The sequence below is a fragment of the Poecile atricapillus genome, chromosome 1, assembly GCF_030490865.1.
Source record: "Poecile atricapillus isolate bPoeAtr1 chromosome 1, bPoeAtr1.hap1, whole genome shotgun sequence".
NCBI classification, from domain to species: Eukaryota; Metazoa; Chordata; class Aves; order Passeriformes; family Paridae; genus Poecile; species Poecile atricapillus.
The window spans coordinates 64,647,106-64,673,738 of record NC_081249.1 but is presented as its reverse complement, the minus strand read 5'-3'; the positions used below and the strand labels follow the sequence as shown (position 1 = coordinate 64,673,738).

At 41.9% G+C, this 26,633-nt stretch overlaps 1 protein-coding gene across 1 annotated transcript in view; it reads right to left on the bottom strand.

Moving 5' to 3' along the window:
- Positions 1-4,091: 4,091 nt before the first annotated feature.
- LHFPL6 (LHFPL tetraspan subfamily member 6) overlaps positions 4,092-26,633 on the bottom strand; it is a 137,915-nt gene continuing 115,373 nt past the window's right edge. The window contains exons 3-4 of the mRNA XM_058829586.1: positions 17,476-17,574; positions 4,092-5,198 (exon numbers count right to left, since the gene is read on the bottom strand). Coding sequence (XP_058685569.1) covers positions 5,080-5,198; positions 17,476-17,574 — 218 coding nt within the window. The 3' untranslated portion in view covers positions 4,092-5,079. The remainder of the gene's footprint in view (positions 5,199-17,475; positions 17,575-26,633) is intronic.

Sequence of the window (26,633 nt, the reverse complement as noted above, 5' to 3'; positions counted from 1 at the left end):
TTGTCCACAGAAGGACCCAGAGCCTGTCTTTACTCGGCTAAAATATCCATATGAATTTCAATGAACATTCTGTTTCTTGATGATGAACATGAAAAAAGGCCATCTATTTCTATTTTAGCCTAATAACCATCCTTCTGTCACTAAGACAAGTGAGCTTGAAACTGCTTCAAAATTTTCCTTTTTTTCTCTGATCCATTATTATTTAAAGAATAGTAATAAAAACATTTAATACTCAAAAGCATTTATTTAAAATCCTGTCTTCTTAAAGCATTACACTTAAATGTCACTTCTAAAAAAAGACGTATCTAATTTCACCATTGTCTCTCTGAAAGGTTAAGTATGTAGAGAAAAATTAATGCTTATGTTGATGTACAGATTATCTGTCTTGTCATTCAGCTTGATATTTTTCACAGACTATTTCAATGAATGACAGATAAATTGCAGTTACAACTGATTCTAGATTTTCCCTCAAGAAAAAGGAAATAGAGGGGTTAAACCACCTCAGGAGCTATAATTTCAAAACATTTTTAAGGGCTGGGGATTTCTGTCATAGACATATATTTGTGTTTTGGGGAGAGAGCAAACTCCACGGCACATAGTGAAAATTTGTTTAATATGTAAGTCTTGAAAAGCAATGACTTTTTGATAGAAATAGCTTAATGCTCTCTCAAACTCCAGACAGGCCTTCACATGCCTCATATTTATGCAGATATGACTGACTTAATGCTTGAATGACACAATTTGCATTTTCCCTCTCAGGAAATACTGTGCTAATGCTCAGGACTGGAGTCTTGGCAGCGCATATTAAGCTGCATAGGGAAAGTCCCCAGCTCTCTGGGATTTGGGTGGGGGAATGTGTTCTCCCACAATCATTCCCAAAGACTAAACTTATGTAAATAAAGATGCATCAAGTTCTTCCACCTCCACTTGCTCCACTTGAGCTTATATATGAAGTACCTTTCCAGTCAAATTATATATTATAATTTTATATTATATATATTAATTATATGTTCTGACTCACCATGGTGTAATGACTGGCTTTGTCTCTGAGGGAAGAGCAGTGGATGTTTGTATGGATTTTAGCAAGGCTTTTTACACAGGCTCCCAGTTTTTTTGCACCAAGTTTGTGCTAATATGGTCTGGAGGGGGAGGTTAAAGCCTGATTAGATGATGAGGCTCGGTAGGCTCCATGTTTCCTGGTTGGAACAGGATGCCTTCAGTGAATGGGATATCCACATCTATTCTGGAACCTGTCCTGTCCAATGGCTTTACCAGTGGAGGGGTGTGGTCTCACCAAGTTTTCAGATGACACCAAGCTGGGGGACTGGGTGATACACTGAGGTTTAAGGCTGCCAGCCATAGGGACTGAGGCAGTCTGGAGGAATGACACAATAGGAAACTTAGGAAATTCAACCAGGACAAATGCCAAATCTTCATGCACACATGAAGGAAGAGGGCCCTGCAGTGATGTAGGCCAGGACTTACTGAGCCTGGTGAAAAGATGGCTGTGGGGGCACACAGTAACCCAAGAGAAGCCACCCAACACCCATAGGGAGGCGGCAGGAAATGGAGATGAATTCTTCTCAGTTTTTTCTTGGTGGGAGGATCAGAGACAGTCATCATTAATTGAAAAAATAGATCAATTATAAAGAAAAGTAATTCCCTCTTGGGACAGTCAGGCAGTGGCACAGGCTGCTCAGAGATGATGTGCATCTCCGTCCTAGGAGCCTTTCAAAACTGGGTGAGATAAACTCGTAAGCAACCTGTTGCCTTATGACTGATCCTGCCATGGGTAGGAAGTTGGACCATATCTTCTGAGGCTGTTTCCCACCTGAATTATTCTGTGGTCCTAAAACAGCTTCTGATAACAAAGTGTAGCCTGAGATTAGAGGACTTCTTTTTACATATATATAGCTCCTGTATTAGGTGGGAGTGGCAGATGAAACTTGCAGCTCCTAGCATGTTTTTTGGAAGTTGACTAAGACCTCTGACATGTGTGTTAACAGTGAGCTCCAGAACACTGGGTGGTCTGGAACACAGGAAATATAATCACCCAAAGAATGAGATTTTGCAATAAATTTCCAAATGTTTTTATTGGGGGAAAACTGCTTAATTGGTTCTAAAATACAGCTTCATAAATCTATGAACGGGATTGTGGTATGTGATTGCCAGCAATGGCAGGGAAAGAATTCAGTGACCCAGGACTGTGTGCAAGCTTACCTCTTTTGTTTAGACAAATGCAAGGCCAAACTCCTCATCTTCAAGAATAAATAAATGCAAAATTAAACATGGTAAATATTGTAAATATTTCATTGACACTTCAGACTGTGAAATCGAAAACAATCTTTTGCCCATTGGAAGTTATTAGAGTTTGTAGCTGTGAGGCTTGATAACCACGATAATAAATGGTATTTATATTCTAGTGAAAAATGGATATCAGAACCAAAATGCACAAATATGGACAAACCTAATTAAGCTGTGATTGGTTTATTCATATCACAGCAGCTGAAGGCTATATGATAAACAGCTTCAAAGCAGGTGCAGCATATGTTATTGGCTTGATTATTAAAAATTGACGTTTTATTCAAGCCCAAATTTTAAAAAGGAGATTGTATACAAATTCAGTCATGCTATAATGGTATTTCATCACAACAAAACCCTAATTTTCTTCATGAAGTAATTGCCTAATTCCAGTTTGTCATGATAAATCAAGCCTGAAGCCAAGCACAGGAAGATCTAAAAAAAGTCAAAGTGCTCTTCATGATGCATGGTCCAGGATATAACCTTGCAAGAGTAAAATATGGAATAGTAGCACACATATTTATAGCCAGGTCACAGAAACTTTTTACAGCTAACCACAGTTTCAGTGGAAGGAAAGACATGTTTCCACAGTAATGCACTGTACAAAGGCAGCATTTTTCAATTGAGATACACCTGCCAAAGATCTGAATGCAGTCAGGGGAGCCAGTCGAAGCTGTGTTTACACCTCCTTCAGTTTTAATAAAGCAGCAATCCACAATCATAACAGGCACGTTTCATACTTACTGTGAGGATATATGGGGTGCTGCTGACTTCCTGCAGCAGGTTTGGATACAGTCCTGAGTGCTCACAAGAAAGGAAGAGGCTTAAAATCTGGAATCTGGAGGGAAGAGCTCCTGCTTCTGCTGGTGCTACTGGAAGAGCGTGCAGGGAGGCACATCCCCCGTATGGTTGGTGCACTCCTCAGCAGAAGTGCAGTCAGATGAGTTGGGGCTATTATGGGCTAATCTGGGAGTGGTAAGGTACAATTTTCATTTTGCTGCACAGCACCATAAAGCAAATAGTGCTCAGCCTATAATGAAACTCAATAAAATTCCACTGAGTGATGTCAGGATTGATCACTGTAAGCTGACATTGCTATTTACACCTTCCTCCAAAAATCTGCCCAGTGCAATGTACAAAGTACTGGCACGATGCCAGATTATTCAGCTCTAAGTGTTATTAACCACCAGAATTGCAACTGAAACATAGATGGCAACATAAATATACACAACAGGAATATAATCCTGGGAAAACAGGATCAGAAAAACAAATTTGAAGGGGAATAACATTAGTTTAGTTATGATTAAATAAATTAGTTATGATTGAAAACCCTTTACGAGTTCCCATGAATTAAGTTCACATTGCTTTAAAAAATAAAAGACTGATTTTTAAAGTTTTTATGTACAGTGCCAGCTTCCTGTGCAGAGAATGCTGCCTGGTAGGTATTTGAGTTACTGGTATTAAGAAGTAAAGGCTTATTTCAGTTGGCTAAACTGGGATATACAGTTTTGTGTGAAATTCTGAGTCCTTAGCAGACAGGACAAAATAGGGAAGGTCTTGCTGAAATCCTTCAGGATACCTGACAGCAGCAGGCAAAAATGTGGAATATGCCAGAATGTCTCCAGTGGCAGGAGATGTCTATCCTCAGGCAGTGTAACTGAACCCTAAACATGTCTGTGTTTTATGGGGTAAAAGGATACAGCGTGGTTATAAAAGTTATGAGTATTTCTAAGAATTTTTCCAGTGGGGACTTGGGATGGAATTGTTTCATCTACTAGGACAACCATGCATTGCAAGTATTGATCAAGGAAAAATTTATTTACAGAGAATTTTCAAATACAAACATAAAATAGCACATATTATATATATATTTTACAAAAATGAATATTGAAATAATAAACATGGTACAGCACAATACAACATCAATGAGCTAAACACAACAGCAACAGAAATCTATGTCTGGAAGAAGTTTGCTGTTAGTCGTACGTAACCAACAGAGCTCTACAGTACTGTGAGTGGAATTTCCAATGGACGGGAAAACGTCCATTTGCTGCATTTCATAAAAAGTACTATAGTAAGGATACATATGCCAAGTAATTATGCTGCATTTTGTAATAATGCTGAAAACACAGAGTCTTAATAAAACTTATATAGGGCTGAATAAGCAGTGGATAAATGTTTGGGGAAGAAAAATGTGTAGAGATTATACAAAATACTGATAAAGTGGCTTATTGGTCCTTTTATTAAGTTTAATGTATACATTAAAAAGTGTTGCAACACCGAGTCTTAAACCACCAGAGAGAAGTAAAAAAAAACCTCAAAAAAACCAAAAAGGAGAGAAATTTAAAAGGAAAAGAAAGAATAATCGCACCAAAAAAAGTTTCCTCTCTACTTATTTTGTGCCATGGTCAACATCTGTGCGTGCGTGTGTGCTTTCAGGAGCGCCGCACTGAGGGGCTGCCAGGCGCTAGCCCAGCACGTGGGCGCTGCCACCCCTCACCAGCCTGTCCAGTAATTGGTGCATGCAGGATTTCACCATTTGCCAAAGCAGAGTTTTCCTTGCTTATATTTTTGTGGAGCAGACCCTGAGCAGGCTGGGGTGAGAGAGCCCGTCCCTGCGTAGCCCAGCCAGGTGGCTTTGCACCGCCTTTCACCTCCCTGCCACTCTGGGGCCGCCCGCTGTCCCACTCCTGAGAGAAAGCACTTGAAAATTCCTTGTCCGTTGTTGTTGTCCAGCAGACCTGGGCGGGCCTGGCAGGGCCCGTGCCCGGGGCCGGCTCAGTAGGGATATTGCTTCTGTTTCTTGCCCGAGAAGCAGGCCAGCCAGGTGCACACCAGCATGGCGGCCGCCGCGCCCCCGCCCGTGCAGTAGTAGGCCCAGCCGATGTGGCAGGTCCCTGCAAGGCAAACAGAGGGACAAGGGTCAGCATTAGATGGCAGAAAGCACCGGCGCCACCACCCTCCCCTTCTGCCCACTTTCCTGAGATTTCGGCCTGCTTGTATGCCCACCTCAGACAGGGAACATCGGGCATAATTCAGGCTCTGCCTCTGCAACGGGGGAGTATAACCAAGGGCATGGGGGACCTGCTCACATCCCCCTCACACAGGCATCAACCCTGATCATCCGCAAAGACGTGTGGCGTCAGGGGATCACCTGCATGGCAGACACTGTGGGAATGGAAGCATAGAGACCAGAAATAAAAAAATAGGCAAGTTTCCCTATCCCCAGCCACGGACACAACTCATTGCTGAAAAATTCACCCATCTTCTGTCTAATGAGTATCACAATATGGCTTTGAATCCATTTAAAGGCCTCGGTCTCTTTATACAGTCAAACTCATCACCGATAAATGGTGCTGGGGAATCCCATAGTGGACCATAAAGTGATTACCTCCCTTTCAGGTATTGTGCCTGCCATAGGGGAGGATATCAGGAAAACAGCAGCTGCAGCAGGGAGGAAGCCTCTTCAGAGATCTCCAAAAGCAAGGAGTTGGCTGTAGCTGCTTCTCAGGATTTTAACCCATTTCAAAAGGAATTTTCACTTTGCCTACATCATCTTTGTCTTTTTTGAGTGCTTGAGACTTGTTACCACTGATGTTCTTCCTGTGCTGTTGATACCTCGGGTGTCATCACCCTGCTTTGGGTAGTAAGTGCATTCAGTAAGGCACAAGCAGCAATGCAACACTTCTTTCCCAACCTTCCCAAAAGCAGCAGAAACCATCCTTCCCTTCAGAGAACAGAAGGTAACAACAGAGTTTCCATCTAGAAATAGGTGTCATGTTGGTATTCTGTCCCAGTGGCATCCCCCAGGGCCAGTCTTGAGGTTCAGGAATTATCAGCTCAGCTAATCCTGCCTTAGGCAAAAGAAACACAAAATGTCTGTTCATCTTAACATGTCCAAGGCATTCACATGCCTCAAGGCAGACAGCATTGCCATATATCCTGTCTGCAGGATATTGTCTGGCAGACTTTGTAAGGAAACATTAGTGGGAGGCAACACTTACGCTCCTGGTCACTTTGAAGATCTCAGGCTGACACCACAGCAGGAAGCATAACACTTGTTTCATTTTTTTTCTTCCTAACCCTCACAAAATTTTAATTAAAAAAATGTCCAGTGAAACAAGGACACTGATGTAACCAAGAGAACTTGAGGACTAGCAGCCTTGGCTTGAGCTCACTAGACACTCTCCTTAATGTGCTGGAGCAGACAAAGAGATTTACTTGGTTTTGTCATCTAGTTGTGCTCTGTAGATAACACCATTCTTGCCTTTCTTACAGGAGTCCACACAGAGTCTGACTTCCTGAAGAGAAGGCCATCAGAAACCCTGGAGAGCCATCAAGTGCCTGGCAATGTCCCTGATACTGACACTTGCCCAATCACCCAGCTGTCCGTGGAGAGACCTGTCTCTGGGCCACCTATTGCTTTGCCTGTGTACACACCCTGTCCTTAGCTTCTGCTGAGAATTTCAAAAACAGACTTAAGCCTACACCAGATGTTTAAACTCACTGGATTGCTTTGAAAATGATCACACATATACCAGGGTAGGTTATTTCTTGTGATGAGATGGATTCCCTCTGACAGGTCTTTTTAAACTGTGAAATATTCCAAAAACTACTAGAGAATTGTAGTTGCAACTTGACAAAGTAAATTTTTCTCATCATGATGTTTCCAGGTAGAGAAAATGTCAAAATACTACTTTAAAAAGAGTTTAAAGATTCACCTGGTGGCACTGCCCAAAGCTGTAACCTAAGCAGGAGAGAATGAAGTAAATTTGACCTTTTGCATGGTGTGATTTCAACTTTTGTACCTTGGCAGTGGGAGAGAGTATGCGTGATACATATTAAGAAGAAAGAGCTGTTAAATCAGTGTCAGAGATGTGTTCAACAGATACAATGCACACATTCACTCTTGGCTGAAGAGAACATTTATTTCTCCATACCATGCTCCATTTACCCAAAGGACCACTGCCCTACGTAATGCTCTGAGGCACGGCAGGCAGGCAGCCTCTTGATCTAACAAATGCAATGTAGTTCACAAGTGTGAGTTGGGTCAAGATGAACAAATGAAAGAATGGGAGAGCAAGCAAACGGATGAAAGAGCTGGGAGCTTGACCTTAGAGCAATAATAACACAGCAATAAACCTGGCCATTATTTCTAGCCCATGTCAAGAGCAATGGGAAGCCTTGGAAAGAATAGCTTGATCTGTACTTGGATGATGCTGAGCAGAACAGAATTTCAAGCTGTTGTGCTGAAGAAGAGCCTGTATCAAGGCAGGTGTCTGAGGGAACAGGACTTAGCTATACTTATCATTGCAAGTATAGTTAAGGATAGAAACAAGAACAGAGATAATCCATCTCAAAGGTACTCATTGCAATGAATGCCTACATTGCATAGCCACATGTCAAAATGAAACAATGACAGGCCTTTTAAAACCCTATTTACACAAGGAGGAAAACATTTTGGAGTCATTTGTTTCTGTTTTGGTGTTCTCATTTTACCACATGTATGGCCTATTTTAGTCTACTGCATACTAAAGAAAGATTGTTTGTTATCAATAATTGGGTAATTTAGTTGCAGTTTAAATTGTAAAATGACTTCTGCTTCACATTGATATAAAACACTGATTTTAAAAGGATCAGGAAGCTTTATAAAAGGCAGAGTTGAGAAGCTATTACTGCACTCACACCAGCAGGACTAGTCATGTCTCAGTAGTAAGCAAAGGTCGAAGAGATTTGCAGATATTTTGGGGCTTAAATTCAACCATCAAGTTGAGAAGTTTGCATTCATAGAGCCTGTCATATAAAAGATTAGAAATCTAGTATTGCAGTTTCCTTTTTTTTTTAAAATGACGAAGTTCTAAAATGAAAAGCAACACTACCTAAATACTTGATAGAATTAAAGCAGTTGTTGAAACCATGTCAATTTTCACACACACACACACAAAGGCACAAACGCTTTTTTGTTTCTCTGAAAGATGCATTGGAATACACATATATACATAGGTAGAAGAATCCCCACCCATTGAGGGTGTGGAAAGAAAGATGGGCTAGATCTGAGTTTGTGCCAAAATAAATTCCCAGCAGCTGAAGTGCTCTTCTAGGTGATAGAGATGACATGCAGCACAGCAGCTTGCTTCCCTGCAAAGAACTGCTATTGCTTTTAACAAACCAGTCTTCACCTGACAGGTGAGTACAAAGGGAGAGGCTGTGACTTCAGCACTTAAGCACCTAGTTAATTCTAGGGTTTTTTTTTGGTTTTGGGGGTTTTTTTGTGGGTTTGTGTTTTTCGTTTTTTTGGTGGGGTTTTTTTGGTTGTGTGTGTTTGTTTGTTTTGATGGGATTTTTGGTTTGGTTTTTTTGGGTTTTGTTATTTTTATTTTTTTTTTGTTTAGGAGAGCATAAATAATTTGAGCTCCTGGTTGTTCAGGAAAGTAGGACTGTCCAAGTTGGCTCAGATAAGCTTGTAACAAGCCATTAAGAACTTTGTTTTCACCTTTGTTTTACCGGGACTGGCTGCAAGAGTGTCAGGATGAACACTGAAATAATGGAATCATGGAGCTTGAAGCTATAGGCATGGAAGGCCATTTTCCAAGCAAATAAAGGAATGGAAGATGGAAACACTGCACTCTTTTTTAAGAGGATTGAGAAAAATCATTGTCCCTGAGGACTGAGGACAAAAATTAGGGTGAGAAGGACACTATCAAAAGAAGATTTACAGAAAAGAGTCCTGTGGAACATAAGACAATATTTACTAAACCAAAAGAAATCAGTAGATGTGGAAAGGTAATTTTGCAGTGATGAATGGACTTACTAAAAAGCACTTCCATGCCTTTTCCTGTTTTCTAATGTGATCCTCAAGGCCAGGATATGCATCCACTCACTCCTCTCCTCCTCTTAAATATATAGGCAAATAAAGAACAAGACAAATTTGGGAGCAAGTAAAATTTGGCAACAGAAAATATGCAGATACTTGATCTACCATGGAGCTGTGCCAGGATCCAGTTGCCAAAACATAATTTTACCAGGATTTCTATTCATGATGTCTTATAAATAATTATCACATATAGTTATCGAGGTCTTGGAAATAACATATGGTTTCATCTAAAATAACCAATAATTGCCACTTATGAAAATATATCCTGAATATGAAAGTGTCTTGGATGCAAACCTGTTAATTGCAAGACTTAGTATCTTAAATATTTGTACCTTTTTTGCTGTTAATTTTAAGACTATCCTGGACTTGCAGTCTGGAGTATTTGGCAAACTCTAATCAATTAACCTTAAGTACAGCCTATTTTCCAAGTTGAAGGAGAAAAGGTTTCAGAATTAGCCAGACTGTAGAGAATAAATGATATACCTTCAAAAATAAAACCTACAATTCCTACTTCCAAGAAGTTGTGCAGGAATTCTAATTAACAGGTTCACATGAGAGTACAGTACTCTAGAGAATGTGAATTCATATAATCATTCAGGGTGCTGGAAAAGCAGTCGGAAAAAAAAAATAAAGATGCTAAGGGATATACTGGGATTTGGTAATATGAAAGACATAAATGAATGTAAAAGATAATCAGCTAATTAGTAAGAGGGTAAAATTATTTTGAAACAAAGCCAAGATAAATTAAACAGCTGAAGATCTTTTTCTTGACACAGCAACAATGAAAAAGTGTCATGTGAAATAAGCTGCAAAAGCAGGAAAAGAAGTTGGAACTTGGAATACGTCCAGAAAGAACTAAAGTAGTTATGTGAAACAAAGAAAGAACACTATATAAGGTAAAAAACTACAGCTCAGGAAACAGCCGGCTACAAAATAATGAATTCAGTGGAGCTGGTTACTTTTCCTGTTGCACAGATATTACTTTTTCAATGGATTTATCTTTAAAAAATTACACTATTTTTAAATTTTTTAAAATTTATATTTCTTTCAAGCTATTTTGGTTACTTACAATTGGTCTGTAACTAAATGCATAAAATTTCGTAAAGTTCTGAAGGGTAAAAAAGTGGGGAAAAAAAGCCAACTTGAAATTCTTTAGTCCTGCTGTATGCATATACTCATATATATGATCAAATCCTGCTTTCTTTGGAGAATCACATAATTTTGTTTAATCAAACCTCAAATTTGCTGTAGCTGTGCATTTATCATGGAGAAATGAAGGAGAAACCAATACCCAGTGTCAATTACAACACTCAAATTCCCAAGAGCAAATATGTGCTGCTAATGAGGAGCTCCCTTGGCCTCCTGCTAGAAGTCAGCAGAAAGCTAACCTACTGCAAAAGTGAAATCAATTTTGCCTCTCTTCCAACATCCACAATGCCGAGATTCAGACTGGACTAGAGGCCCAGACTCCCTTCAGAGACTATGATGAAGAAAAGTCACTAACAAAAGAGTTGTATTTCCTCTTAAAGTAAACATGTTAAGTACAGCAGGTGGACCCTGCTCTGGTAGCTCCTATTTTTTCTCCCTTTTTACAAGGAAAGGATTCTAAACAAGTAGTTCAGCTGCTCTTTATGAGTAATAAAGAGCACCAAATATTTGCTCCAGGTGATCTGAGTCTCTTTCTGGATGCTGCTGCTTATGTCTACTGACAGCAGAAAGTTCTTGCATGACCATGTCTAATTCTGGCAACAAAGGTATGTGCCTTATCATAAAATGATAGAATGGGCAGGGTTGGAAGGCTCCATAAAGATCATCTAGTTCCACTCCCCCTGCCTTGGGCAGGGACACTTTCCACTAGAACTTGCTCAGATCATCCAACCTGACCTTGAACAGTGCCAGGGATGGGGCACCCACAACTTCCCTGGGCAACCTGTTCCTGTGGCTCACCACCCTTACAGTAAAGAATCTCTTCCTAATATCTAAACCTACTCTCTCAGTAGCAATTCCCCCTTGTCCTGTCACTACACGCTCTTGTAAGCCTCTCCTGATGTTAGGCAGAATATATGTGGACCTTGATACAGTCACCAAAGGCTTACAAAGATTTAAGAATGGAAGCTGTTTGGGTAGCACTAAAGAGGAAATGTTTCTTGATGGAATACTTCCTCTACTAGCACTTAGTTTACTCAGTCATTGATCTAAGAACTCAGCAGCTGCAGCTCAAGTATTCTTGTAAAGGTTGTTCTCAGCCCCAGTCAAAAAATGAATGTATAAAATCTCCATGCTGTATGCAGAGGATCTGCAAGCAAGAAAAATGCCTTTTTCAGATAAATTGCTCATAGAAAAACACCTTTGAATATTTTGCCTTTAATAGGATTATAACATATTGTCCTCTCTTCTAAATCCTTTTCTTGATTCTTTGGCACTCTATGTCAACACTCAGCCAGATGCTGAAATGATGCCACCTAAGACAAATTAAATAGTCGACAAAGCCTTTTTTACATCCACACTGCTTTCTGTGGGGTTTTTATGCTGATTAAGGAACTGCACTGTTTGCTTGGAAAGTGCTTTAAAGATCATTTACTCTAACATTTCCATGGCAAAAGTAATTATCAAGTCAACAGTTTTCTTTAAGATATTTCAAGCCCTCCAAAAGTGGCAAAGGGGAACTTAAATAATAATGATTTTTTGAAACAAATATTCATCAAGAGAGAAGTTTCTGAGAGTTTTTGAGGCCAATCCAGCTGCTTGTTTAGTTCAGGATGGGAGCCAGGCTTTTAAGTCACTCTAGACAACAACTTTGGCCAGGTGAGCCCTTTCACAGCAGTCCACAGACAGATGGGCTGCCACAGATGGCAAGCAAAGTGTGTGTTTGGAGTAGCTGCTTTGGTTGATGCTGCAGCTGGGCCCCCAGGTCAAGGATGTCTCTGACCATGAAGGTAGAGATAGAACTATCATATTTCATGAAAGAAAGAAAAAATACTTTCCAGGTAGTTAAAAAAAGTTCCATTAAAAACTGGAGTCTATCTTAAATTTTGTCTTCATTCTGTCTTGTTAATAAGTACCTAATATCACTTCATACATCTGGTGGTTGGGAAGTGGCAGCTGGTAGCTTGTGATGACATGAATCATCTATGTTTCAATAAGTGAATCTTACTCTAGATAAACATTTTGCTCTTTGGGCTCTTAGGTATTGGTCTCATAGTGCTGTTTCACCAGATGCCAACTGAGGCTCAATTTTGTGAGTTAAATTGAGCATGCCCTGACCTCTCTGGGACCTGCTGTGGAACTTGGCTGCCTCTGCACCAATCACAACAGAAATCAGCATGTAAAACTGAGCAGTTTCTACATACACATCCAGGGAAATCAATGGTCTAAAATGAAGCTTCACACTGATTTTAGGCATTCAAAACCAATACAAATGTGTTTACACATGTACACTCATGTTGTCCCTTTAAAACAGGCATGAAAGTTCAGAAGATTTCTTCACACACGCTAAATAGGCAAAATGTGAAAGCTTTTGCATAAGTCTTCACTTTAGTGCATACTCTCACCTTAATGCAGTCACTCACTTCAATGATTTTCCTGCTAAAACACTCATTTCTCATCTGTTTTTCTTGTGTGTTACATTTAGAAATGAAAACAAAATGGTATTAGTGCCTCTAGCTCAGCAAAATTGAATGTGTTCTGTATGAGATTCAATAATGACGGTTACTTTTGGGAAATTGCCTGCTAATTCCTTTTGCAGACCCTGGAATTTTGGAGATCTGACACACTTTCACACCCTTCAGTCAGCAGCTCCGTCTTGCTGTGCCACATTACTGCTGCCCTGAATGGGCCCACAGGCAAGTCCATGCCAATAATGCAACACAACAGTAACAGTTTGCATGGTGACAAGAGATTAGGATGATTTTGGTCCATCCTCAGTGAAAGTCCATCCACAATCCCTTTGAGCATTGCTCATTTCCTACACTAGTCTCCACCTCAGGCACTGTTGCCAAATTAGAGTATAGACTTAGACTCAGTCAATGAGCAAGCAACTGTGGTGGTTTAAAACATGAACAACTCTCTTTTCTTGTCCCCATTTATTTATATTGCCCTATTTCTAGGAGTTAACACCCTAAAAACAGTGGTAGAAGATTTCTCCTGTTCATAATCTAGTGTTTCATTGGGAACTCTGCTCCATTTGTGACCTGTAATCCAGATGGGATACTACAATAGGGAAGGGGGCTTCAAGATCATCATAGAGGTCATGCTGACTGGAAGCTGGAAACTACAAGCAGAGCAGCATAGCACAGACCTGTCATGGCCTTAACCTCTCAACAAGATTTGCAAGAGGCTATTTGTCAAAGGCCTAATCTATCCATGTGCTTCTTTTCATGATGGCAGAGCCAGATCTCTAGAGAAGAGCAGGGAGCAAGCCCCTCTACAGGTGCACCAGTCCCTGTCTGTCTATTTATGGAGGTTATTCCCCATCCCCCTTTGCAATTCATCTATTGAATGTAATTTAATCAACAAATGGAGTTGTCCTTGGCAGAGTATCGTCATTTGAAGAATTACTCCTCTTTGTCAGAGCTGGAGTTATACAACCACTTTTATGTTGATTGAGAAAAATTAGCCCAATTAAATACATAAATGTTTAAGTAAATCCTTTGGACATAATTCCCCTAATAAAAACCAAATAAATATCCATTTTTAAGGAGAGCAGTCAACTGATGGGTATTTCACAATGTCAGCTCAGGTTTTCTAGAAAAGAATATTCAAATCCACTTAAATTAAAGGCATAGTTATTTTTCCTGCAGTCTTTTTAAATACTACTTTGGAATCTACATGGAAATGCGTGTATCTGTCAGGGCTAGAAGAAGAGGTCCCCTCCTCACAATTTGGGCCATCTCAGCACTCTCTGGAGTGCCTGTTAGTCTAATGCCTTTTCTACTGCCTGAAGTCATGAAGAGACATTTCTTATCTAGCACACCCACTAAAGATTAGGTTTTTTTCCAGGTTCTTAGCATTGCTATTTATTTATTCTCTCTAATTATGAGTTATGGGGGAGGGATTTGTCATGTTTTCCTTAAGCAAAAATTTTCATTTAATTACTAATTCTAGTATATTTCTGGTTGGCATTACAGATCACAGTGCACAATTCAGCTGCTTCTCAAGAGAGTTCTTGCAGTTCCTCATCTGTACGTGCCTCTCATTCTTCTTCGTCCTCCTATAATGTAGATTGCAGGTCCTGGTTCTTATTTTCTACCTTCAACCTCAACCATTTATCCCCCACACTTTTTGTAAGTCCACAACAAATATCAGTGCTGACCTCCCTCTTTTGTTGGCTCTCTAGTCAAACCTGGTGAGCTTTGACCCTCCTTTCCCAGCTGCACACTCACATTCCCTGTGGCCCGGGCTGCAGCACTTGCTCTGCCATCCTGGAAGAGGAGGCTGAATGCTGCCTGCTGATCAGCATTCCTGTGAACACATCACCTCTGAGAGTAACCACAAGCTGAATTACCCTCTCTGTGTCATCCTCGCTGGCACCCACAGCAGCAGAGGGTGCAAGAACAGCACTCCCATCATCACCTTTTCTCCCATTAGAAACCAGTGTAGGGCTCACAGCAGCTCGGATTTTCTGAGAGTGGATTTTGAATGCAGCGTAGTTCTTAAGACAACTCATTTCACAAGCTCAGGAACAGAAAGCATATCATTGCAGCTTAATCAAATTAAATATTCAAATGAAAGCAATAATTACTTAAATTTGTCTTGAGACTTAGTAAGATTAAGTCTTTGAAACATCATTTTTGGCCTGTAGGCTCTAATGAGTATGCCAGTCCCTAATGATTCAGAAAAGACCTAGAGGGTTTGGGTTATCATCAACCAAGAGGTATTTATGAAAGACTAGCAGCATGGTTATTAAATGGCCCTCAGACAGTACCTTGTCTTTACAGATGGTTTTGGTAACGCACCATCAAAAAGACACTAAGTAAAAAAAAAAAAATCATAGCCAAGCATTTAAGTTCACTGTCAATGTATGTGGAAAGGATATATTTAGTGGCAGGGCTGCCTAGAAAAAAATCACTGCAGCAAATTTCAGCTCTCATTATGATCTGTTACTGTGTTGACACACGATTGCAGCAGATCAGTGAGACCAGCACTGCTGTCAAGTCTAGGCATGTGTCACACATGGGCTGTGTGCTCCAGAAAACACAGCCAGAGCCTTCACAGTTAATGCAAGATTTCTTCTGGTCCTTATACGTACCTGGAAGGAAAGCTGCCAGATGACATTTTTCACATTAGTTTCTTCACTGACTTTTAAGGCAGAGTGACTCAATTTATGCAAATATCTGACTCATGAGTCAAGACTGAGACAGTGAAGGTGGTCTTGGAGACTCTGCTCTGACTGCGGACATGACAGTATTTAAAGGTAACAGTTTGTAACTGCCCAAGAGCTTGGACGAGCTCACACTGTCACAACACCCACCTTCTGTGACTCTGCAAAGAAATAACCTAGAAGGTAACACTCTTCTGCACCTGGGATCAAACACAGGACACAAGCTGGAACCCCAGAAGCAGAGCTGTTCACATGCTTGGCATGGAAGAGCAGGAGCCAGCATGCACCAGTGAGGTGTTAGCTGTCCTTTCAAAGGGGTGCTCAGTGGGCTGGCCAGGAACTACTTCAGGCTTCCACACAGGACTGGCCATGGGCAATGGGCAATGAACCTGAATCTTCCCTGCAACAGTTATCACAGAGTTCTGTCTTGTCTTTCTACTACATCCTTTGACACACCTTTCCATAGAGCTGGGAATATAAGTTCTGGAACATTTTTTTCCTGCTAGTTAACTATACATTTCTGTTCTTATTGTTCTCTCTCCTCTGTCTTTAAATCTTTCTATTCTGAGGTGAATAAAAAGTTTTCAGGAACTTTTTATACTTTGCTGAAGAGTAAATTTAGTATCAACAGCACAGAAGGATATTAGAGTTCAGAATAACAAGGTAAAGCTTGTAGAGCACATTACACATCCCCTGAGTAACACCATAGGTGGTTGCTGATAAGACATCAGTGGCACTGTAGGGATGGGTGCTGATATTGGTTATGAGAATTTCTGGTCCCCTGCCAGACCAAATGCACTCAAAACACCACAGGAATTCTGTAAGGAAGAGTGGCCTGGAGCATCTCTCCCAGAGCAGTATTTTTTTACCTTTCAACCTCAATTCTTTTGCATATCTTGACAAGAAACACCTCTGAGATTAAAAAAAAAATCTCCTTACTCCTGAAATCTGACAGAAAGATCTGTATAAAATCAAGAGATGATGCAGCAGGTTTGTCCTTAACATTAGGAGACCATTTTTGTCTACTATTCCTTGCACTGGGATTCAGGCCCTGAACAAGTCCTGCATGCACATGTATGGAAAGAATTTCTATGATTAACTAAGGTTTTGATTGTAAGGGCTGGAAATGGGGAGCTCTGTATGCTTAGGAGCAGAAGCTGTCAAAGTCTGTGGGGGGTCAAGGTGCTCAGTCCCTCCTGCTCCTTCAGGAGGATTGCAGATCCTCCTCTTCCTCGAGCAACACAGGGTCAGAGAGTACTTGTAGAGAAGGGTATCAGCAATTGCACTGATCCTTCCAGCTAAACAAGGTCTCAGACATGCATTCAAACATCAGATCCCGATCATCCACGTTGCTTAATCCTTAGGTCACTGCCGTTTCCTGGTTTTCTAGAGCCCCTCCACAGAAATGCACAGGTGTGAGCCCAGTTTGGCTGCAACCCTGGCTCTCATTCCAGGCGCAGTGCACTCAGCAGCAGTACCTCAAGTAGTTTGTTTGGGAGAAGGCAAACATAGGGTGTAAGTGTTATTTGCCAGCTTCTCAAGTATGTGAGCAACATACAAATACTTTACACTTGTGTTAGAAGGCCATAAACATCCCAGAACTCAAAGATAGCCAATTGCAGTCATGGAGAATTACCCTGACCTGTGCTGTGATGGGGTGCCTCTGTCCACTGTCAAGACCTCCAGGAGTGCTAGCTCCCATATTGCAAAACTATTAAATCTGATTTATTTCTAAAAATATGCATACATACATAAACGTATACATAATTTTTTCTTTTATAACATCCTTCTGGAAAATATTTCCAGAGATCCATCTGAAATCCCCTGCCTTGGCACCATTCTAGAATTATGCAGTATGACTAGCCTACCACACACAGGTAGGTTGCTTCCCCAAACCTGTGCTTATGTCCTAGTTGTCTTCTATGACCGACACATAGAAGAGCCTAGTGTGGCTGAGATCGATCCTCTGATGATGACTCACCCAACTCAAACTGGTTCGAAAGGTTACCACAGGTTTGTCTGACTTCTTCACTGTCCCAGCCAAGAGGGTAGAGGGCACAACCAGAGCCGATCAACAAACCTATGGAGAGAAAAGGAAATAAAGGTTTATACAAACAGTTGCCATTAGCTTAAACACAGGCTGCCACTTGGGAATCAAAGTTCCAAACTGCAATTTAGGAATGCCAGAGAAAAAGAAGTCTCTTCTTCTCCTAAAACAGATGAAAACCATTTGGACTGCTGCCTTCTACTGCAGTTTTAGAGCGGGTCTGTGGGCTGGAGCCAGTCCAAGCAGTTCAGCATCAGAAGCCATGCTCAGCTTCTGAAGCTTTTATCTGAGAGCTTTTAGACTCCTCTTCTACTCTCCAGAATGGCTAAATATGCAGTTTGGAATACACAACATGTGGTTAAATAGAAGCATGTTAATGAAAGCATTTACAAGCTGATTGCTTCTGATTAATTAAAACAACAATCAACCAGGGTCCATCAAGGTTCCATCAGGAAAACTGACAGTTGTGCTAATCTGTTGCCATTTTGCTTTGTTTTTCACTCTTTCAAAAGCAAGAGAATAATGGTTTCATACCACTTGATCAATGCATACCACAGGTACACACTGCTCAAAGTTTTCTTAATTCATTCAGCTGCAACAACTGAGTCATTTATCTGTTGTCATACTTGGTTTAGCATTCACAAGATGCTTTGCTTTCTCCAGCCCTCATGCTGCCCCAAACAGATGTGTTTTGGCAAATCCTGTCCCTTCACAAGACATCGTAGGGAATCAGCAGCGCACCAATGCACCATGACTATTTTGCAGAAGTGGCATTTTTATCATATTGAATTCTCAGCTGTCACTGCAGCAGCTGCCAAAAGGCCGACGTAGCTGGCAAAGCGTTTCACACAGATAGCCTAGAGAGAACATTTCAATGGATGTTACAACATTTAAATGTTGCCTCCTTTGTGTCAGATCTTATTTATGAGACTGGAAACAAATCACTGTGTAGATAATGGGCTAGGAGTACCTGACACTTCACAGGCTGTAAAGCCAAGCAAGCCCTCCCAAGGTTTTACCTGCTAGGCAGAGCACAAGGTTTCAAGCCCTACAGCTGTCACTTGCTGCCTTTGGGCATACCTCCTGACCTCACATAATCTTGCTCCTCCTCTCCTGACAATAAGGAGCAGTGCTCCCTGGAGAAGCCCTTCTGCTGCTTGCTCCCAGTGCAGAAAATCCCTGGGTGTTGTGACAGAGTCACTGTGGACATCACATCAGTCTAACAGGAGTCCTGAGAGGGATTATGGCTCAGGGCCTAGAGCTTGACATATCTTCCTACTGTCTCCATTCTCAAGATACCTAAGCTTCTCATATTGCCGAAGTTCCTGTAAGATACAGAAATCACCTTATTATGTTCTTGATTTGCTCAAAGACACACCTGAACAAGGCATGGAAGTCCAGAAGTGGTATCTCATCTTTCTTCAAAAGATGTTTAATGCTCTCAGCATCTTGGCTGTTAGCAAAGTAACTCAGCAGCTTGTCTGCTGCTCCTCCTCCAAGCACACCTGCACCTGTTTAAGCCCAGTATTAACTCCCTGGATCTTCCTCCAGTAAGTTCAAATTTCTTCAATGTGCTCAAGCCCACTTCTTCCTTCCCTTGTTGATCAGTCATTGCCTGCTCTTGTCTCCACATCTACATAACATAATGAAAAAGAAATCCCTGAGGCAGCTCTCTCTCAGATGGAGCATTCACCCAACAGCTGTGACAGGAGAAAAGCAATTAAGGACATGTGAATGCTAGGTATTTTCAGAACTTTGCCTGATCTGGGTATGGTTGCTTCTAATGTCCTCACTAATATCTTTCACAGTATCATTTCATTTTTTTTCCCCTTAGGGCTGTAGAGCTAAGGGCAGCTGGTAGGATCCATGTAAATGAGAATCACTTCTAATTAAATTCTCAGAAAGGATGTTTCTCAGACAAGGGAATCTAGGCCAGAACTTGGTCTACATTTGTTAAAGGCAGCCTAAAACCCTCAAAACAGCCCCTGCCGATTCTCTCTTGAACCGTTAAAGCAAGAAAGATGTTGTGAAGCACTGACAGCATGGGTGTGCTAGGAAGGAGCAGCACCCCATAGGCCAAGTAGGAACATCACCACTGATGATGAGAATGGCTGGGGAAGGCAGGAAGAGCACCTACATGCCAGTCAGCTTCACAGACCAGTGCACTGTGGCAGCCCCAGCCAGTCCTGCCGTGGTTCTGACCCCTTCTCACACCGCTTGTGGTGCCTGCAATGTGCCCAGTGCCAGCCCAGGCTGCCATAGCTCAGGAGCTGCTCTGGCCAAAAGGGAACCACCGTGGCTGGGCTGTCTGCAGTCTCCTTGTGTACTTGAACAGACTGTCTGGGAGACGTACAAGCGCTCAAAGGGCTCTGTTGCAAGGGGCAGGGAGGTGTACGCGGGGGTAGGAGGGAAGGCAGGCTTGCACCCGCCTGCCTTGGACCGGATTAAACGGCGGCCAGCCCTTCCTCACAAACAGGTCCTGGGAAAGCCTTCTGCTCAGTTCTTCCAGGAGAGCAAAACAGCAGCACTGCAGCCAAGTGAAAGGACTATTAGCATAACAATGCTGCTGCTCTTCCAAACCCAGAACAAGCCCTTACTCAGCCCTTTCCAATTACTCTCCTCAGGTGGCAAGAGTGTCTAGTGCCCATTGCATTCACAGACTGTTTTCAGCTCTCTTTAGGTTTTGTTGCAGCAACAGGTTGTTAGGGCTTCTTCCCACGAGTATTGCTCACAGCATTTTCCACTGCCACTCTCCAAACACAGTTCATCCTTTTCCAAACATGAGTACCTGTTCACTCTTTCTGCCTCTGATGCTACAGTGGATCAGTGAACCTTGACAATTTATCTCCTTCCCTATTCAGACTCCTTCAGCCCCGTTACACCTCTTTTCCCATTTCTGTACACCCATGTCTGTAAGTTCAAAGCCCAGTTTCAGTGCAAATAAATTCAAGGGTTCAGTAAAAAATTCCTCAGCAATGCAATATATTGTAACGTTGAATTGCTCCAAAGGAGCTCACACATGCATGCTTGCCCTTAATGCCATTCCAACACTAACAACCAGCCCACAGCACCCACTGCTGAGCCTCACCATTAGCTGTGCCTCCTACTAAGAGATAAACCTAATAAGGGAAAACTATGTCAGAAAGCCTCCTTATCCCAGTGACAGCTGGCTCTCCAGCTGACTAGGGGCTTTATCAGCGCTGAGTTTCACTTATGGAGTACCAGTCATTGAGCAGTGCAGCTTCTTTTCCTCACACAGCCTGCACTGACTGGGATGAGGAGATCAAATGGGAAACTGCTGCCTATTGCTGTTGCTGCCACATGACCCCAAAGCACCAGTGGCAGCATGCTTATGTGCAAAGGACAAGGTATAAAGCCATGGGCAAGTTCACACGCTTCTCTGAGTGAACATAACACCTTTCAGGGACAAACAGTGTGCCAGGAGCATGGGTTTGTGTTCCCATCTGGCAAAATGGCTTAAATAAATATTTGTTTTGTCACAGGTACCCACTGGCCACAAGACTTAAAGCTGTTGCTCTGACATGTCCTTTGATATCACTGGTTTTCAGCTGTTTTTGACTAACGTTCAGACTGTTCCCTTTTGTGGTGCATATGCACTTGCTGTGGATTTGAGTCTTGAGAAAACACTTGTCCTCCAGTACTTCTTGCAGGCAAGGTTCAGGCCCAGCTCAGGGACTTGCCTTCAACATAAGAATTCTGCAAAGGTTTAGAGCCCAATTGTCAGCAAGGAAAAGTTTCACAAGCTTTGCTTTGTGCCCTGAGGTATATTTATATGTATGAGCATGTGTGTGTCATGTCCCATTGCTTTCAGCAGGATTCTACATGACTTCAACATGGTCTGCATGGACACTGAAGCTGAGAACTGGCATTCTGGCTCCCTTATTTTATGCACTGAAAGTGTGGAATGTGCCTCAAAGCCCATGGTGTTAATGGGATTTAGACAAAAGCCCCTCAGTCCCTTCCTTCCGTTCTAATCAATCCATCCCTGTTTGTAATGAACTATGTGGATCAGATCCTGCAAAATCAAAAAGGCTGCATACTATTACCACTAATAATTCATACATGCTCACAGCCAATTTATTTAATCACAGAGGATGTAGATCCTGCTGAACAGCTGCAACCTCCAGTGAAAGATCCAAGCTGAATCCAAGGGCTACAAACCCAGTGGAAATCATTAAGCTAATTCTGCAGCTTCAGTAAAGAGCAGTTACTAGTTCAGCTCGTATCTGAATCATGAAGAATCATATTCTGGCCTGCTCTACAGTTATTGCATTTAGCCAGCTATGCTACCCAGGACACCACACCCATCTTTACAGCTGCTTAAAATGCTTAGGATGCCTGTAACATTTTTTAAAAAGGAAGAAAACCAAAACCAACAATGTCTTGTAATTACCATCCTCTGTCATCTTCCATTATCCATTATAGTTGTTAAAAGAAATTGAAAGGGGAAGGAAATGTGCAGATCCGTAAATGGCACCTTCACAAAAAGGCCTGCAGCCTCGAGGTGTGAGGGACCCAGTCAGTGGGATAGGGTGAGTCAGCAAGTGGAGGTGCTGGTGGCACTTGGCAGCTGTTTTAGATGACGTACCATGTACCAGCAGAGGTGTTGACACTGTCACAGATCAGCTTTTCTGGAGAGGTTCCATATCTGGGAATGAAACAGGCTCCTTGCCCTTGTCTGTGAAACACTGCTATCGTGAATGCTGCATCTGGCTCAATATGCTAGCAAGGCATGGGGAGATGGAAACAGGGCTGACTGAGCACCACTAGCCGTGACAATCCAAAGCTGGAATTAAGACCTTAGCTTCAGTATTTAAGACTACCAGACAGCCCCTAGGCTCTCATCTAAAACCAGCCTATGTGGCTAAATATGGAGCTGCCCAGACCTACAGACTGTAGACCTACAGACTGCAAATCAGGGGGTCAGACAGTGGATGCCTTAATATTAAACCACCCAGAGTAATCCTTGTCTCTCCCAGACTGCCTTCCCTGTCACTCTTGCTGAGAGTATAATGCATGATTGTACTTTAGTAACACTTAGCACTTGAAAGATGATCTTGCCTGTCTGGAGTGGTGCTTGTGATTGAAAATAATTACACATAACAGGTTCTGCATATGGTGGATGTGGCAGGGAAGGGACAGTAATTACATTAGTGGCTTGGCACAGATCTAGGTCTCATCTTTGAAGTGATAAAGAAATGATTTCTGGCATGCAGCAAACAGCTTACTCCAAGAGGTAAAATATTAACCACTATTAATATCTCCAGGAATAGCCTGGATATGAGCAAGTCTTGAACAATAAATACAGAAGGATTAACAAACCAAGAGACGTTAACCAGATTTTGCTGTGGGCAAAATGACTGCATTCATAAACAACAAGAACTATCAGCAAAAACCAGTGCACAACAAAGGAAACTTGCAAATCCCTGTGGTGGGCTGTCCTCAGATTGCTGCTGTGGCTTCAATGGGAGCCTCCACTCAAGGACCTGATGTGCCTTAAACAACTCATGCAGACATCATATCATAAATTAATTGCAACTGTCCTGACCATTCATAGCTGTAAGTCCTGTTTTACGGCTCTTCCTCTCACCTGTTGAGGGCACAGCATTCCCTGATTGCTAAACGGCTCATTCTTGGTTATTTTCTCAGTCCATTTGATGATTGCATCTCCCAAAAGCCTGTTAAATAAAGCCAAAGCTTCCATAGTCTCCTTCCTTCTCCCTTGCCTAGGCTGAATCTAAGCACATGATTCAGCTAAGTCTGATGATGAAAGCCATCAGTTTGATGAATAAAGAGAGGTGGTGATGGCAGTGAATGAGGCACTTAGCTTTGGACTCCTTCCTGCTACAAAATGCATTTTAAAATGGTAACTAAACCCGTGGTGGCTTTCCTTGATTATGGGCTTGTTAAGAGCTTTATACATGCATTCAATTTTTGTATAGCCTCAGCTCCAGACAGTTATACCCTATGAATGCAGTGAAAGGGACTGCTGGGCACCATAAAGGCCTTCTTGCCCAGCAGTTAGAGGGGTCTGCACTGCTGTGACAGGGACCCTGGGAAGACTCTGAAGAAGGAAGGAGCCCTTCATTGGGCCTTGTCATTGTAAAAATTTGTATTTTCACTTAGAAAAATAAAAACAATGTGCCAGACTTGATATATGTACTGCAGAGAGAAAATAAAACCAGAAAATAAACCAGAAGTGAAGGTTTCTTTTTGTGCAGTCATCTTTTAGTGAGAAATATCTACTTCAAATAATATTCCTCCTTTCTCTCCCCCATTATCTACTTTTTTGCCTTTTATTTTCAGACTTGACCAGAAAGAAAACTTGCCGATTTTGTTTTGGGGTTTTTTTGGTTTGTTTTGTAAGGAATTTCTAATGTATACTGTTCATCCGACAGATATTCAGGCCATATGGAGAGGCTGACAGACAATAATTTGGAAGTCATCGCTTTCAAGACCATTTTAATGATGATTTTTCCTTTCACATTTTTTCTCTATTAGCTATCCTGAATGTTCAAGGATGATAGAAAGCTTTCACATTCCCATCTGTCACTTGAAGGTACAGTAATCTCGACAAGTAAAACAAAACCACTTTTTAGATGCAGCACAGACTCTGACTCTCTGTTTCTTGTGATTTAAAAACTCACCTCACTGTAATGCTTTTAAAGCATTTTTCTCCTAGAAAAATTACTCTGGAGTGTGAAAGTAAAATGGAGATGGCACCTGAAGTTGTCTGCTGCTTTCAGACACACCTTAGCCAACAATGTGGTTAAAGAAGAATTGGTTAAAAACTGGCATGCAAAATACTTCAGCAGACACAGCTTCAGAAGTCCCTGTTCAAAGAACCCTCTGGGAGCTGTTACCAAGCAGCAATGGAGTGATAGAAGAGGGTCAGAACAGATTAAGACAAACTCCAGAGCCTGGGCAGAAGAGCAGAACCGAACAGAAAAAAGAGGGGAGCTGGATCATGTCAGCCCCCGTGCCTGTGGAGTCCAGCCTCCACTCAGTTAGTGAGGGACAGTGTTTTTATACTGACAGCTCCCAGCACTTCAGCCACAACACCCCTTCTTTAAGGTTACACTTCTACCTGCTGTCAGCACCATCACTTTGTTCTTTGGTCTATCTGTTCTGTTTGTTAGAGAAATGTTACCACACCAGTGCCTCCCATTGTTGCTAGTATCCGTCCCTCAGGAAACCCAGGCATGGAGCTGAAATACTCCATGATTGCTGAAAAGCTTTTATTAGGGTTAAACACAAGATGAACACTTTGGGCAAAAGTTCTATCTTTAGTTAGTAGTCACTGAACATGGTACATTTGACTGGTTCTTTATTGAGCCTGAGCTTAATATTCCTCATTTGAGAGAGGGTACAATCCTGTGAATTCACAAATGTCAGTAAATTCAGTAAGTGACTCCCTTGTCCCAGTGTCCAGGCAGTGGGGACACACCGACAGAAATAATTCTATGCTGCACCAAATTTCCTCCCATTCCTCCTACAAGGATTGTGACATGGGAGACACAGGTTAGTTCAGGGTTTCACCCAAGATCAAGTTGTTTCTGCCACAGACTTGCTATAGGAGGACATTAGAGGGGCTCTTACATGCAAAAATGAGGCATAAGAACAACACAAACCAGAGGGAATAAAATGCTACAACCTTCATCTTGCAGATCCTGCCTCCAATAACACAGATTAATCTTGAAATAGCCAAGGGCAAAACCCCACAACCCTCTTGCTTCTGGTTCTGAGCTCCAGGTTTTAATTCACATCATCTGACTTTACTTAACCCCCCTTTTTCTGGCCTCCAAGCCCCATACCTTTAATGAGACTTTTTGTCTCATGTGGGCTTGTGTTACTCATGTGGCTTTTTTTGTGGTCTTTTTGTGTTACTTTGGGTCACTCCACACCATGGGCATGCACTGCCTGGCACCTGCTTGGCTCCCAACCTCAGCAAACAGGCGCAGTGGAGAAATGCCACCTGCCTACTAGAGCTCTTGGAAAGTGGGGCCAGTGGCAGGGGAAGCCTAAAAAAGGTATTACAAGTGTGCGACAGCATCTAGCCAACAAAGTTCTGTGTCAGGGGAGAGTCACAGCCCTCACTTTCACTGTGAGAGAGCATGGGGCGATGGAGGGTGCAGATGGGAGTTTTCTGACAGATGAAACATCACTTTGCTTTGTTTTTCATTTGATCAAAGGTGGCTCATTACTACAGAGGTACTTCAGGCCCAGAGAGGGAAATTTCCCCACCCTGAGATGCTTCCTTTCTAAGTGCCTCAGGTGACACAGGGTATATCAAACCTGTGCAGATGCCTCTGCAGTGGCAATTGAATTTAGATCTTTGTCAGTACAATCAGGGGAGTCTAGAAGATATTTTTTCTCATCCTAAAGCATATATAAACATAGGTCTGTGACCAGGACACATGTAAGTTCACATAACTCTAAAGACAGCAAAGACATTCACATGGGACTGGCAGACATGACATAGAGGCAGCAGGGAAAGCCAGTGCATCTGGATTAGCAGCTGGAGGTGGAATAGCCAACGGCATCTCAAATGGCACTAGGCACTTGTAGGTCAATGACTTGAATTGTGCTCCCCTTGCATTACAAAGACAGAGTGGGATTTAGCCCCTCAAATATGTCACCCTCTGCCAGTTTAATTGCTGTTCAGTATCTTGCTCCTTTAGCTGCCTCTCCAGAACAGTGCAAGGTTCCCCTAAGCCCTCTGTCATACCTGCCAGCCCACACAAAGATTTTGCAGACCCTAGGGTATTTCTAACAGTGCAAGGCATCTAGGTTTAGCCTAATGAGTTCCACCATAGATATCTATTGATCTTAATGCAAGCTTAGAAACCTACCTCAAGGGAAAGTAGCTGTACTGTAAATACCTTTATAAAGTCTATGAACCCATCCCAAAGTAACTTACACTTTTCTTTATCCCTTATCTTCTATCCTTCTGCCCTTAAGATGCAAATATCTCAATTCCTGTCATCAAATCTCTTCTTTTATGGGAAATTACCTGAATTTTAAGGAAGAAGGAAAAGATTAAAGGAAAAACTGTGTTTCTCCTGAGTGTA